The 15,270-nt window shown below is 38.2% G+C and overlaps 1 protein-coding gene across 15 annotated transcripts in view; it reads left to right on the top strand.

Annotated features, from left to right (window-relative positions):
* CDC42BPA (CDC42 binding protein kinase alpha) overlaps nucleotides 1-15,270 on the top strand; it is a 191,198-nt gene that overhangs the window by 68,939 nt on the left and 106,989 nt on the right. For all 15 annotated transcript variants that reach the window (XM_065630409.1, XM_065630404.1, XM_065630407.1 and 12 more), the window contains exons 5-6: nucleotides 3,238-3,333; nucleotides 8,322-8,470. In XM_065630409.1, the coding sequence (XP_065486481.1) occupies nucleotides 3,238-3,333; nucleotides 8,322-8,470 (245 nt within the window). The remainder of the gene's footprint in view (nucleotides 1-3,237; nucleotides 3,334-8,321; nucleotides 8,471-15,270) is intronic.

Here is a 15,270-nt window from a genome sequence, read left to right as displayed (position 1 = left end):
TTTAAAGTTAGTTTAAAAGCTGTTTCTTTCCGTTAAAATACAGTTATAAATGGGTTTGAAAGATTTTTCTCTCTATGCAAGATATTAAAAAATACTCTTCCCATGGGTCCAGCTGAATTTCTGAAAGTCTCTACCATTAGCCTAAAAAGAATTACAGCTCTGTTTTTCCATGTGTTTGTAACCCATGGGTATACAGTGGAAAGAGAACTGTCTGGAGTGAAAATGCATTACAAAGTGTGACCTCCAACAACTGCAACCTGTTGTTTTTAAATGTTGATGAACAATTCTCACTTGTTAGTACTGCTAGGAAAAATGACCCATTTTGGCTCTGTTAGCAATGTGCTGTGCTAACACTGAATTATGCAGGAAAATCACGCAGTCCAGAAATGCAAGACAAGCATATAGGTAGGTGTATACCTAAATGGCAGGAGTACGTTGTTCATATACCCCTGTATCAACTCTGTGGAAAGTGGGAGTCATTTGAAAAAGCACGGAGGGAGTATGTACTCAAAAAGAGGCTTGCGAATGCCAGATTAAGTTTGATGACTGCAAGCTCTGAGAGTAATCGTATGCAAAAGCTTGGTTACAATGAAATTATACAAGTTGCAAGGTCACTGTTCACTTTTTGTATTATAAAGAGCATGAGATTTCCAAATACTCGCCACTGTTGAAAGCTCTGAGACGTGAGGGGACATTACTGATACAAGGAGTACCTGGAAGTGTAGGACAACTTGTTACACGCCCAGACCTGTTACCCTGGGTGTTGACAGTCACTTACAGCTGCACGTGTGCTACCGAGCTGCCTGGTGAGGCTCAGGAGAGACCGGGACAAACAGTGTGCAGCGTGGAAGCCGTCAGCGCGCCTGGAAGGTGCTGACTCTGAGCTGTGAGGACATGAGCACCAAGTAGCCGAGCAGCCGGAATTCTTTGCTGATTGAAGGCCATGATAAGAGCATGGATACAACCAAAGTGTTAAGTTGGCTTTGCTGTGACAGAGAGTTGAATTAGATGACCTCTGGAGGTCTCCGCTAACAATTCAAGGAGAGGAAGATGGAGTGTAATGTTGAAAACAAAGGCACAAAAAAAAAAAATTTCATTTTAAAAAAGCTTAATTGAGCTACATTACATTAGTTACAAGAACCACTGCTAGTACCTTTTTTTTTTTTTTTAATGGATTAATATAAAGCCCATGAACCACTTACACTCTTTGACTGTTACTGTCTCACTTGTGATCTACTGTGGTTGTAGCTGTTTCTGTCAGCTCCAGGCTTACTGCCCGGAGATGGGTGTCTAGAGTGCTCAAGGATCGCACAGTCTTTTGTTAAATCATGGCAAAAACAAGTGGAATTATATAAACTCTCTAGTAACTAATCCTGTGAATTGTGTCATAACAAGTAGAGAAACTAAGTGTCATTTATCCTTGTGAAAACAAGAGTTCATAGTATCTGTCTCTGCAATATGTCAAGAGTTTACAAACACGGAAGGAAAAAAAAATCAAGCTAAAGCACAGAACAGCTTTTCTTCCTTCTGAAGATCATCCTTTCTCCTTCTCCCACTGTGAAGTCCATTTTTCATTTACTAACCTTTGAAGGTATTTGTTTAAAGTATGTTTTGGTGGTGGTGTTGGTTGGGGTTTTTTTTGTTTTGTTTGTGTTGTTTGTCCCCGTCCCGCCCCCCCCCCCCCAATTTCACTGATGTATCTCATACATTGTGCTATGATGACTACATTTCTTTTTCCTGCTCTGCATTATTCTTACTCACCAAAACAAGACTTGGTGTGGTTTATTTGCTTGGAGGAGGGACTTATTTCTGCTCTGTTTTTATTGCATGTATTTGTGTGCATAGCTCAAGCTAAAATAATATTTCACTTTTCATTCTTCACTCTCCAAATCTCACAGCCAACAACAACCATGTCAGCATTCTGGTATTTGCCTATTGTTTTTGGAAATGAAATTGAGAAAATTTTAAAAAAAGGTTTGGATTTGCTTTAAATTTAGCTGTCTCCTAAGATGGAAGAGAGAGAGCATGGTTCAAATCGATGAAACATCTTTGTGAATTAGCAGAGTGTGCTGGAAGAGATTAAGGTCTATGGTTTTTCTCTGACTCCCCATCTGCCTTCTAAATAGACCCCATACAATTATTATTCTTTCTGTTACACTATCTTTTAGACCTTTTTCTGAACAAAATTACATGTTGGCTTTGTTATTTGGTACCTTTTGTTTTCTCATGATATTCACTTCAGAACTCAGTCCTTTCAAGACACAATATTTCTTTGCTATGGTTTCTCTTTGGCTTCTTGTCTGTTTGCTCATTTGCTTCCATCATTCTGCAAAGCTGCTTTTGCTGAGGTATTTTCTTCACTTCTCAGGGCAGGCTGCAAGACCTCAGTTGAATTACCTGCCTTGCTGCTTTCCCCTTGGCTATTTTCTTCACATTTTATCTTATTTAGTTTAATACAAACCTGTGTTCTCCTTCTTCTCTTAGGTATTCCTTAGCATTTCTGGCAGTTCTTGTTCCTCCTCTGTTCCTCTTGCTATGAAGGCACCTTTTACCTCCTGTGTTTCTTTCCAGTATATTGAGGGGAGGGTCCTCCTGGATGTCTTATCGACAGCTTATATCTGGCAAGAGCAATATTCAGTTCTGTCCTACTTCTCCTGAGCAGAAAGTGTGGAGAATATCCCAACTGGTTAACTATTATAAAATTACGACTACATGGAAGTTATTGGCAGCTGCTTTCAAATGAAAAGAAGAACCTTGCTTATGTGAAAATTCAAGCGTAAAGCTGGGCTAAAAACATTATGAGATAAAACAATGACACAAGACTCCAGATTCTAGCTCTTTAACTCCTACTGCAGTTACATAATGCCATTATTATGGATTGTTTTCTTCAGTCTTATATTGCTGTTCTGTCATTACTGATACTTGATTTCAATATCTGTATGTACAGAAAAGTTAAGATTTTTAGACAATGGGAAGCAGCAGCTTATTTCTCTCTCTGAATTACTTAGCAATATAGAGGAGTACAACTGTTTAAATTTGAGGAAGGTAGTCTTTTCTGATACTTAATTTTTCATAGATTTTGGCATGTTTGGAGAGTGTAGCAAACGACATTTTAACTGAGAGGCAGTTTTAAATGCTTTTCCCCAAAATACAGTGTTAAAAAACATAGTCAACTTGCAAAATGCATTTCTTCATGTATTTTACTTAAAGCCTTATAATTATTTTTCTCCCCTTCAGACAGCCTGTTTTCGAGAAGAGAGAGATGTGTTAGTGAATGGAGATAACCAGTGGATCACAACATTACATTATGCATTCCAGGATGAAAACTATTTAGTGAGTGTTGCTTTTATGTATATATGGATGGAAATGCAGGTCCTTGGTTGTGCTTTTGAGACAGAAATATGCTTTGTTTATGTGTTGATTTAGTGTTATGGACCATACAGACCATGTGAGGATCTGCGATTTTGTGCATAAGATTTTGAAGGGTGCAGAGTGGTTAGAAACTTCAAGTTTTGCTAGAAATATCTTAGGAATACAGCTTTGTTTTCTAAACCACTTGCATTTGTTGATAAATCTTGGTCTATCTGCATCTTCTTTCTTATAATTTGTTACTCCACTTAAATTGGATTCATAAAAATAAAAATGCACTTACTGACATAAATGTTCTATTTGACATTAATTTTTGTGATTAATATTGCTGATTACTGTTGTATAGTTAGAAATAGGGAGTAGCTCCCTTTTGAAACAACAGTTCATTTTGATTGGTCTTTGCTTTTTAGAGAACTTAAACCCACTAAATGTCGTAAAGCAATAAAATGTTCTTGCAGCATGGAAGAATGCCACTGAATGTTCATAAATAAGAGTTGGAAGCTATAACTGTAGATTAAAGTGTCTCTTTAATATTTAATGTGACTTAGTTTTCAAGTATTTTGAAAGAATTGCAAGAAGTTAATGTGAAGAAAAAGTGCCAATTTTCTATGAAATCTTTCCCACTTAAAATATGTTTTGATCATGATACAGTTTTGGTAATATTTATGCCTGAAGACAACTACTACACATTGATAGATTTTGTTTATTTGGGTTTTATTGCCCTCTGATTTTGATTCTATATCATTAGTAATTTCTAATGTTTTCTTAAAAATCTAATATGCAGACATAATCTTTTTCCCCCAATGTGTCCAATAAAAGAAGTGCTATACATGGAATTCTTGCACAACTGCAGTTCTTTTTGCCTTTCTATTACTTTTTGTTCTGTCAGCTCAGATACTAGAAGATCCATGGATTTTGGTGGAGTTTTCGTAGAAACAAAGCTCTGCATTTGTGAATCCAGCTGTTGCCTTAAATATGTCCCAGCCAGCTTCATGTTTTGGTAATGTGGACAGTAAAAATAATGTCATGTTTTCTGTAGTTCTGATCTTACTATTAACAGTATTTCAAAGAAAATATATATCTGCAACAGCCTGCTAGAATTTGTTTTAATCTTGTCAGTTTCCTTATTTTCACCAAGCACAGAGCAGCTTCTGTTCTTTACCTTTGATAGTCTCCTAAACAAGAGCTAGTTCTGCAGCCTGCTGAGGAAAATACCAGTAATACTGTTTTTCATCATTTTAGTGTGAATGTATCACTAGTTTCTATGTGCTTTTTATTCAAGTAAAATATAACAGAAGTGGCCTTTAAAAAAACATCTGTGTAGACTGAGCAGTAGATGTCGTTGAGCAGTGGATGTTGTTTACCTTGACTTTAGTAATGCTTTTGCCATAACATCATCGTAGGCTGACAAAGCATGTGTTAAACGAACAACAGTGGAGTGGGTTGAAAATTGGCTGAACTACTGTGCCCAGGTGATCGTGGTCAGTTACATGAAGTCCAGGTGGAGGCCAGTCTGTGATGGTGTAACCCAAGGCTCAGTACTGGGGCCGACATCTTCATTAATGCCCTGGACAATGGGATGGAATGCACCCTTGGCAAGTTTGCTGGTGATAAAAAGCTGGGAGAAGTGGCTGAGATGCCAGTTGGCTGTGCCGTCACTCAGATGGACCTCGATACGCTGGAGAACTGCGCAGAGAGAAGTCTCATGAAGATCAACAAAGGGAAATGCAGTGTCCTGCATCTGAGGAGGAATAACCTGGAGAAAAGGAGGCTGAGGGGAGACCTCCTTGCTCTCAACAACTACCTGAAAGGAGGTTGTAGCATGGAGGTTGTTAAGTCTCTTCTCCCAAGTAACAAGTGAGAGGACAAGAGGAAATGGCCTCAAGTTGCACCAGGGGAGGTTCAGATTGGATATTAGGAGGAATTTCTTCCTGGAAAGGGTTGTCAGGCATTGGAACTGGCTGCCCAGGGAAGTGGTTGAGTCACCATCCCTGGAGGTGTTTAAAAAACATGTGGGCAAGGTTATTAGGGATGTGGTTTAGTGGAGTCAATGAACTTGAGGGTCTCTTCCAGCCAAAATGATTCTGTAATTCTGTGTGTAACTCCAGGCACCAGTACATGCTGGGGGCTGCAGGCTTGAGGTCCTGGTAGATAACAAGCTGACCATAAGCCAGCAATGCACCCTCGCAGCAGAAAAGACCAAGAGTATCCTGGGCTGCATTAGGAAAAGCGTTGTCAGCAGAAAAGTGCAGGCCCTTCTGCTCTGCTCAGCCCTGGTACGGCTGCATCTGAAATACTGTGTCCAGTTCTGGCCTCCCCAGCGCAAAAGGGAGGTGGAGCTACTGGAGCAAGTGCAGTGGAAGACCAGAAAGATAATAAAGGTACTGGAGCATCCTCCTCATAAGAGGAGAGGCTGAGAGAGCTGGGACACAAAATGGAACAAATCAAATTTTGTCTGAACACAAGAAGATATTTTTTTACTGTGAGGGTGGTCAAACACTGGAACAAGTTGCCTGGAGTGGTGGTGGAGTCTATCCTGAGAGTTACTCAAAACCCAACTGGACCCAGTGCTTGTCAGCCTGCGCTAGCTGACGTTGCTTGAGTAGATGAGACTGGAGTAGATGATTTCAAGAGGTCTCTTCCGATGTAAATGATTCTGTGATTTAGGATTAAATGCCCACGTTAAACTTCCACTAGTTACTGGAATTTACTGTCCTTAAATCTGTGCTTTTTCCTTCTCTTGGAAGGATGGTGCTTTTGTACAGTTGTGTTTTGAGAAGTATTTGAGACTTGAATAGATCTGGATAATGGTGGGCATTTAGAAAATATTTTTAAAGCTTTTTTTAAAAATTGTTTTTGAGATTTTGTTTGACATTGGAAGGGATGCTCTGCATTGACTGGAGTGTTTTATTAAAAATGTAGTTGTTAAACTTAGCTTTGATTCTGATGCATGTGTTTAACTTCAAGTGCACAACTTAAACTGTAACTCACAGTATTAAATGCTGACATATTTGAGGAGTTGGGGGTTTCCTTGTGATTAGACTAGTGTGTTGCTCTTGTAAAATGGGACGTGCAGGAGAGTCCTGTGTTGTAAAAGCCAAAATTCCTTTATTTTGGTATATCCAGTTACTGGGTTGTACTGCTTTTAAAAATGCTGAAGAATGACTGCAGAGATCCCACATCAGTTATGAGTATCTTAAGAGGTTTTTTTTCAATATACTTTCAAAGCAATAAGTTAAGCTCTTGCAGACCTCACTGTATAGTGTATCAGTATAATGAAAATTATGTTAAGTTCCAAAGGCTTAATGTATCTTCTAAAACTGCAAAACATGAGAAGCTAATACTGTAGATCTTGTTTCAGAGGGAGCATAGGAGCACCACCGAAGATATTTATTTTGTGTAAGGCTTGTGAGCATAATTTAAGAAGTTTACTATTCATGTCACAAAGCAACAGATGAAATTTTGAATGTCAGCACATTTAGAATTTAGCGGAAATGCATTTGATACTGTTTTCCTGCGCTTGGAATCAATGAGGATGCCCAGGTTATTCTGTATCAAATTGTTAAAATCTTTGTTCATCACCTGTATTGTTATGGAAAGTATGAGGGAACGAAACAGGCACATAAGATTTCTGCATGCTCCACGTCTTCCTTATAGCTGGTATAATTTTGCAGAATTCTTTACATACATTTTAATTTCTTTCTGAAGGTGGGAAAGACTTGAACAAATTAGAAGAACTGATTATAAAAAGTCCCTTTAAGTTGCTTTACCAAAATTTTAAAGGATCAAATTGTGATATAGATTACTGCATCTTTAATATTTTTTTATTATTTGGGATTCATTATACACTATTGTTAAAATCTCTACTTCAAATGTGGATATATCCTGCCTTCCTGGAAGCAGAGGTCGGAACTCTAGGCAAAATCTCTGAGATGCTACATACTGTAGTGGGAAACTATTCCAATTAGTCTGTCCACAATGGTGTTTGAAAGTAATGTCATAGTAATGGATGTTAAATTAGATTGCTTATACTTAGTTTGTTAGATATTAGTTTGATTTTTTTTTTTCCTTTTCCCCATTTGCCCTTGCAGTTGCTGTTCCACAATTAAAACAAACTAAACTAATATATTAATCATGAATTTCCCACCTTGGTTTACTTTGTCCACTCATTTTGACCATGTCTCTAAAGGAAGTGGCATTTTGTTCTGTCATGGTAAAATGGAGAAAGGTTCTGATCTCTTCAAAGTCTTGGCACCTGATTCAATAGCAAGCAGGCTTTATGTTTCATTAATAAATCAGAAATCAAGTGTATTTTTCCCTATCAGTTCAATTAGAGAAGGTGACACCTTCCACTGTATGTTGGCAGATCCTGTGTTATGCACAATGTCAACAGTATCTGAAATTGTACCATGAGCCACTGGAAGTCTCTAAATCTTCACCGTAATCTGAGTAGTCTGAAAACTTTCTCTCCAAAATTGTTTGTCTAATGGGAGAAGAAGATGGTTGGAAAAAACAGGAAGTGAAGCCTGGGAAATGAGAGCCCTTAAATGAGATCCCAAGTTAACACAAAAGATTTTGTTTTTATAGGTCTGTGCTTTAATCCTTTATTTTTGTATTCTATCAAAAGGTATTGTTTTTATAAGGGAATCCAGAGTATCTAAATATTTTATGTTTGGTGATGGGACATTGGATGGAGCTGATACTGTTTTGTCGTGAGGCTTACTGTATTTGGAGAGGTATACATATGAAACATTCAAGTAGGTTAAATATTAAAATGAGGCTGAACCAGTTACTTTTTTCAGAACATTTAAGCATCTTGGTCTGCTTTTTTAATGCCTATAATAATTTTTGCAAGAAATTAATTTTGATGTTTAAATTAGTTTTTAGTCTCTGATTCTCTCAACCAATCATTTTTTTTCCCCGTGTCTTTACTTGTCATTCCCACTCCATAGTACCTGGTTATGGATTACTATGTTGGAGGAGACCTGCTTACGTTGCTCAGCAAGTTTGAGGACAGACTACCTGAAGATATGGCTCGCTTTTATTTGGCCGAAATGGTGATAGCTATTGATTCCGTTCATCAGTTGCATTATGTTCACAGGTAAGTAATTTGAGCTCCAAATTCCTGTTGAAGTTACGTGGAGTTACTTAATGGAGTGAAAATAATTCCTGTTGAAGAGTTCAAGCTGATAACAAGTATTCGCTGTAATAGTAAGTGCGATAGAACTGACCTGCCTACATCTTGTGGTTATTGAGAACTGTTACTGAACTTGTACCATGTGGTCGGAGATGTGAGTGAATATCTGAATGCATGTGGTGAATCTTGCACACTGGCATGTTTCAAAGTTAATGATCCATAATTTATAACAGCAAAACTGGAAACCTGTTTGTGAAATATGATCAACTTCAAACAGGTTTATTGAAGGATCAGATTCTGTTTCTTATTTTGTTGAGTTTATATGGAAGTTTAAAACACACCGTTGTATGGCCTGCTTTGGATTTTTTTTTTTGTCACCACTTTCTTTTGGACTTAATGATGTTAGCTTTAAAATAAAGTGAGAGCATCTTGCTAAGTAAGTGGAAGTACTGAAATTGTGGCACTTGGCTTTACCTTGGTATATAAAAAATAATTTGTTCTGTTCGAAGGAAAATACTAAGTTGTTTGTGTCTAGCTGTTTTGGAGGCCATGATTGATTTTTCTACAAAACTAGCATCATCTTTGCTTTAATGTATCATTGTCTACTGAATTCCATCGTAGTCCTTGTATACAGAACAAAAGATTACCTTATATAAGAGGCAGAATTTTCAAATGCACTCAATAGATCACACCCAATTGGTGGAGCTGAATCATTCACTTGGCAGAATGAGATCGCTTGATATGTCCATCTATCACCCTTTATCAGAATCAATACCAGCCATTCCTTCTTTTACTGTTCCCACTTGGCTGCTTTGCTCCAAAAAAATGTGGTGGTTGTTGTTTGTTTGTTTTTTTCCCAAAAGGGGTATTGTGGTTGGTTTTGGTTTTTTGCTGTGTTGCGTTTTGTTTCCTTTGAGATTGTGGCTTTTCATGAAAGAGCTGTAGCTCGGAGTACTTTAAGGTGAAGAGGTGCTAATATTTTGAAAATATTTGAAAATATTTGGAATATTTTGAAGTCTTCTAGTTTTGTAGAATAACTGTGTCTACCTGCTTAAAAGAGCTCTTTGCGATAGTGCTTTGTGGAAAAATGCGAGCATAGTATTTTCCTTAAGCAGTTTTCTTGAATTTGAAGATTTCAGCTGTGCTATTTCTGAGAGACTGTTTGTTCACTTAGGACCTGATATGAAAGGTTTTTGGATTCAGTTTAACTTGGATCTAACTTTTGAAATGTGTTTTTGGGTAAGCTGTTGAGATGCTGTCTCCTGTTACCAGGTGGAGAGTACTTCGTGTAGTACGTAAACTGCTGTGTTTTACCCAATACTTCTGCATATGTGGCAGTAACTCTTCCCAGAAGAGCAGATGCCCACCATCTCTACCTTTTCCTCCAAACAGATCAAACCCACTGTAATTCAGCACTATTAGTGTGTAATATGCAGCAGATGTGATGTTTCTATCCTCAAATAGTGTCCCCAAGATGAAATAGGTGTTGATGTAAAATATTGTTAGAAAATTCAGTACTATTGCTGTTCAAACCAACATACTAATTATTATGCTTGCATATTTATTACTACAAATGTTTAGGGAAAAAAAAAAAGCCCTTAGACGTTCTTAGGCCTTTATTGTTTGATTTGTGGCCTTGTCAGTGAGGTTCCCATGTTGATGAATTTCTAAATGCCACTTTGGCATTTTATCATTAATACTGCTTTATAAGGGGGTGGTTTTCAGAGATTAAAAATGTAAAGAGCGCTTTATTTTAAATTATAAGCCTTTGAAATGAGACCCATTCCACTGTTAGTTTTGTTAGGATGTTTGCAACTGGTAAAGCAAAAGAAAAAGGAGAAGAAAACACATCATCTAAATGCCACTTGCGCTCTTTTCCTGAAAGTTTAACTGTGGTGGCCACATCCCTTTTGAGAGTGTGCTGCACTCAGGGAAGGACACATCCCACTAAAGGATGGGTAATGTCACAGCTGTAGTGGTGATCTTTCAGATGAAGAGCCAGCATGAATCAGCATTTGATCTGAGTAGTAGCTAGTGAACTAGAAATCATGCTTTAAGCATGTTTCATTCAAGCTTTTTTTCATATGAGACAGCAGATTGTTTTGGTTTGTTTCTTTTTAGTGCCCTAGTTCTTTCAGGATAGATTTTCACATTAACCATATAGTCTTGTACTTTTCTTTTCATCTCGATGTTTTTGTGCCTTTTAAAAGTTGTCTTTCAGTTTTTGTTCTCAGCGTGCCGCCCCTTTTGCTCTTTTCTATCGTTAATCACTTTTCCGTTGTCAGTTAGTTGTGTTTGGGAGTGATGCTGAGCGCAGTGGTAGCTGGTGTGCAGACCACTGCAATGCCACCTGCAAGTCCCTTTTCTTTCCTAAAGTACATTGGCCAAAGTTCTCGAACACCATATACAAGCAGCCTCAGCGTTACTTAAATGAAATTTCTCTGACTGTATTTCATGATTTGAAGTTCCAAACTTGAATGCCATTTCTGCACTAGCATTGTGGGACTACGGGATCAATTTATAGTGGGAAGGAGACGAAAGTCTACGTATTAGTAGAATTGTGCAGAGAAATTGCATGATGTTTTCAGTGCTGTCTCCTGATAGCTACTGAATTGAAGAAGGAGAAAAGTTGCTAGCTGAAAATAACAGCAGTACTACTGTTTTTAGGGTATTTTTTTCCATGTTTTTGTCCGCTTTTTAGTTTAAATGAACATGGGATAGAAACTTTGAGATAACATCGATCAGAACATAAAAGTTCGACAGTTTTTCATTTCTGATCAGTTAGTTTCTGTGAACAAATAATGTGGTATTTAACCTGATAGTTAAATGATGGCTCAGAATGTTAGTAAAGTGGCCTTTTCTTTAATGTGTATCTTAGCTTTCGTTATTGTTACAAATGAACCAGCGCTATCATTACCAAATGGCATTGACAGCTCCAAGACTAGCTTTAGAAAGAAAACTTCATCTAAGTTAAGTGTATGCAGGTGTTCGCAATAAGGAAGAAAGTACGTATATCTCTTACAAATGCACAACTTCCATGGGAGTTTGTGTAAAGCTTATATCTTCCCCTGATACCTTAAATTACTAATTTGCACTAATGAAGCAATGCTTGCTTGCAGGCCAAGGTTAAATATTGTCTTGTGCCAGTTTTCTGCAAACTGTAGCATCATACTGGGTAAGATTTCACATTTATTAGGAATAAACATCAATTCGTGTTTTATAGAATTGTAGCACCTTTTTTTTTTTTTTTCCCCCTAGAAAGAGCCTCTACATGCATTAATATGAGTTTCAGTTTCAAGGTTGCATTGTTACTTAATTCCTCATGGCCTGTGTTAAAAGCTTATATTTGCATTATCAAAAGTCCAGGTGTGGGCTGAAGTAAAACCCTTACCATCTTAAGCTAGGTATCTACACTTTATTTACACATGTTGTGTTACCTCAAACATGTAAAATTTATTTTCCCTACAACTGAGACTTTTAACTCCTTAATTACTTTATTGGCGAGCCAGGTTTTCTCTCCATTTTATGTCAGGTGGAAATTGAGGTGTAAAACGCTTGGCTTTGTCTAAATCCTTTTAAGTTTAAAACCAATAAATAAAAATTAGAAGGTCTGGGAGCTGCTGGAAGAAATTTCCCCTGAAGGCAGCAGAAGATCCTCTCTGGGCACGTAGTCCCAGGCACAGGATTGTGCCATGGGTGCTTTGCGTGCCCCTTCAGCAGGTCTGTGCTGCTGCCTTTCGTGTCTTCTGAGACAGCCCTTTCTTTAGTAAGGGTGCATCTGAGTCTGTCGCTGTCCTAAATTTCATTGAGGACATTCCATCTTCTTCAATAGTACAGAATTATAGGTGATAATGTGCTGAAGTCATTTTCATTTCGGCTTTCTTTCCTCCATCTATTCGTTCTGTGCAGGGTTGCACAGTGGTTCAGTGCCGAGCGGATTTGCAGCTAGGGAGTGTTCGGCTCATGATCCTCCAGACCACTGCAAAAATATTCATTTAAAACATTTTTCATATATTGGCACACACCCACGTTAAACAGTCTTCTTTTTCTATTTAATGGTAAAACAATCCTCACCTTCTCACTAAGCAAATATTTTGGAAGGATTATGAAACACCTATGTTAATTGTTATTTTTGTTGGTTAAGTTTATGGGAGGGACAGTTAAGACTACAGAGCAAGCTCTCCAGTTACCTACATTTGGATGTCATCTTTTGCATGTGAAAATATAGGCATGCAAAGCATAAACACACCTACTTCCATAAGGTATGTGAGGTTACCTTGATCAATGTGTTTCTGGATTTCTAGTTGACACTGTGTTTTAGTCTGAAGGATTTTAGCATTCTAAACCACCAGGTGCATTTTTTTTCTTCTCTTTCCATTTCCTTTATCAACTTCTGGAATTTAAGTTGGGCTTCACTGGAACACTTGAGTTCTTAAAATGTAGAGCAGCAGAATTCTCAGTGGAAGTGACATCCTTTCTGAGAAATATTGAACATAAGGGAATACGCGCGTTAGAGGGATAAAAGAACTGTCTAGTCCCTATCAAGCCAGCCTCTTCTTTACTTTTAACAAGAAGGTACTATTTGTTCTATGTAAAAATCATCTTAGGGACATCCCTGAAATACTTAGTTAGCAGGCAGCTGAAATCTGGGATTCTTTGTAGGATGCATTTCACTTTCAACTATAAGTTTCAGTGCCAGCATATCCATTTTTGACTTGCTGAATAAGTGGTTTTCTGTCTTCTGGGTGGATCCCATCTTTCCTGATCATTAATTTGCTTAAGTGGAAAATTTGGGGGTGGAAGGCACATCCTAGGGAGTCGGCTGTATTGCGCCCTATGTCTGAGTTGAGCTGGCACAAGGATGAGCCAAGTGCTCTGGCCTTTGGTAAAGTGAACTGTAATTGTGGCTTTGAAAGAAAGCAACAACATAGTTTAAGTGTTTACTGAACTTTGCAACAGGCATAATGTCGAACACACACACACACACACACACACACACACACACACACACACACACACGAAGATGTCCTTACAAAGTGCTGAGAGTGAAGGAAACAGGGCTAGAAAAATAAGGGAAAAATAACATAAGATTATTTTGATAGTCTACTCAAAATGTATTGCTTTGAAATGTTGCGTGGTTTAGTTTTACATGGAAAACTGCAGGACAGAAAGTTATTTTAGTGAGTATTTGAAAAGCTAGCGCTTCCTTAGGAGGTATTCCTTTACAGGGGTGGGAGAGCTCCCTGAGTCTGGGCTCTGTGTTTCCTCTCCCTTTTTCCACTGAGGAAGGGCTGGAAACAAAGGTCATCTTTACAGACTCTGGGCTTTTATTTTGCTCTGTGACCTTATATGCTATAGATGCTGGCAGCTGCTGCCATAGTACCCCCTGAGGGTGGCTTTTGATTTGCAGTGAGGACTGTAGGAGGTTAACGCTACTTGACTAGAATTTGTTGGTAGGATTTCTCAAGGAGCCTGTGATGAGCTGGAAGTATTTTGAAATGAAAGACCCTTACATGCTTGGAGTGCCAAGAGCTACTGGTTCAGATTGGCTGTGCTATCATGTAGAAGACAAATGGTTTCTCATGTTATTGTGTCTAGTGGGAGTGTTAATTTAAGTGAAAGCTGTGTAATGGGTGCCTGAGCTAGCATAGACCTATATTCTGTGTTATTCAAGCAGAAGGAATTTAGAAACCTTGACTCCAGTGCCTTAAGCCATAGTAGCCTTGAGTGGTCCTTTCAGCAGAGGTGCTTTTACAAATGTATCCTTCGGCTTTTTTACTTCCATTGTTCCTTTCTCCCCAAGACCTGAGCTCTGAACATCCCTACAGCTCTACTGAAACAAAGGTTTGTGGGGCTGTGCACTGAACTGAATGAGAACACCAGTCCAGGCTAGAAGACACTTTACATTTTGACTAACCTATGTCAGTTCTCCAATCTAATGAAGAAGTAGAATAGGAGGAAATAACTTTTAAGTTGGTCTTTCCAATGAAATCTATGTTCATTACATTGTCCCTACCTCCACTGAGTGGTACTTGAGGTATCTGGCTATTTATTCAACTCAGTGATTTTAAAGAAAAAGGGACACAAGAAGCTGTTGGAGCTGGGGTGTCTTAAATGTAGTTAGCCATAAACCCCTCAGAAATAAACCCTTCTCCTTTCATTTCTGAGACCTACCTCCTAAGGAAGGAAATTCTTGATTATTGTCAGTTGGGGAAAGTCACCAAGACAAGGAGCGTGCCCTTCCCTTCTTTCTGGTGAGTCCCCACCAGTCCTGTAGCTAGACAATTATACCTTTATTAGAAACAAGACTCATAGGAAAAGGAGGAATGTGTAGATGAAGGGGGTTTTTTATTTTTTATGTAGATCGGTATATCTTCTTGGTGCAGTTCCTTGAAAGGCAGATAGATGTGAACACTCTGTCAGATGGTGTATAATCCTGTTTAGGTAGGAAGTGGATGTGGTTGTCGTAAGACAGAAGTATGTAAAACCTCCTAGAAGTGAAAATGAGAAGCAAGAAATAAAGTTTGACTGAAAATGTTCCTTTTTAACCTTAATGGGAATTTTTTTAATGCCAAAAGTCTCATATAAAAAAGTAAAATGCTGGTCTTGCCTTCCAAGTAATAATGTTTATAGCAAGGCTCAGTGGATGCTAAATGTGATGGAACTTTCCAGGAGATTCTTGCTGCCTCTAGCATAAAGATTCATTTCACTTCTGTGGTGTTTGCAGTAAAGAACTGTTGTAGCTCTGAGATGAGATCGGTTTC

Source organism: Caloenas nicobarica, chromosome 3 (assembly GCF_036013445.1).
Source record: "Caloenas nicobarica isolate bCalNic1 chromosome 3, bCalNic1.hap1, whole genome shotgun sequence".
Taxonomy (NCBI): domain Eukaryota; kingdom Metazoa; phylum Chordata; class Aves; order Columbiformes; family Columbidae; genus Caloenas; species Caloenas nicobarica.
Note: the sequence above shows the minus strand (reverse complement) of the source record. Positions and strands in the feature narration are given on the sequence as shown.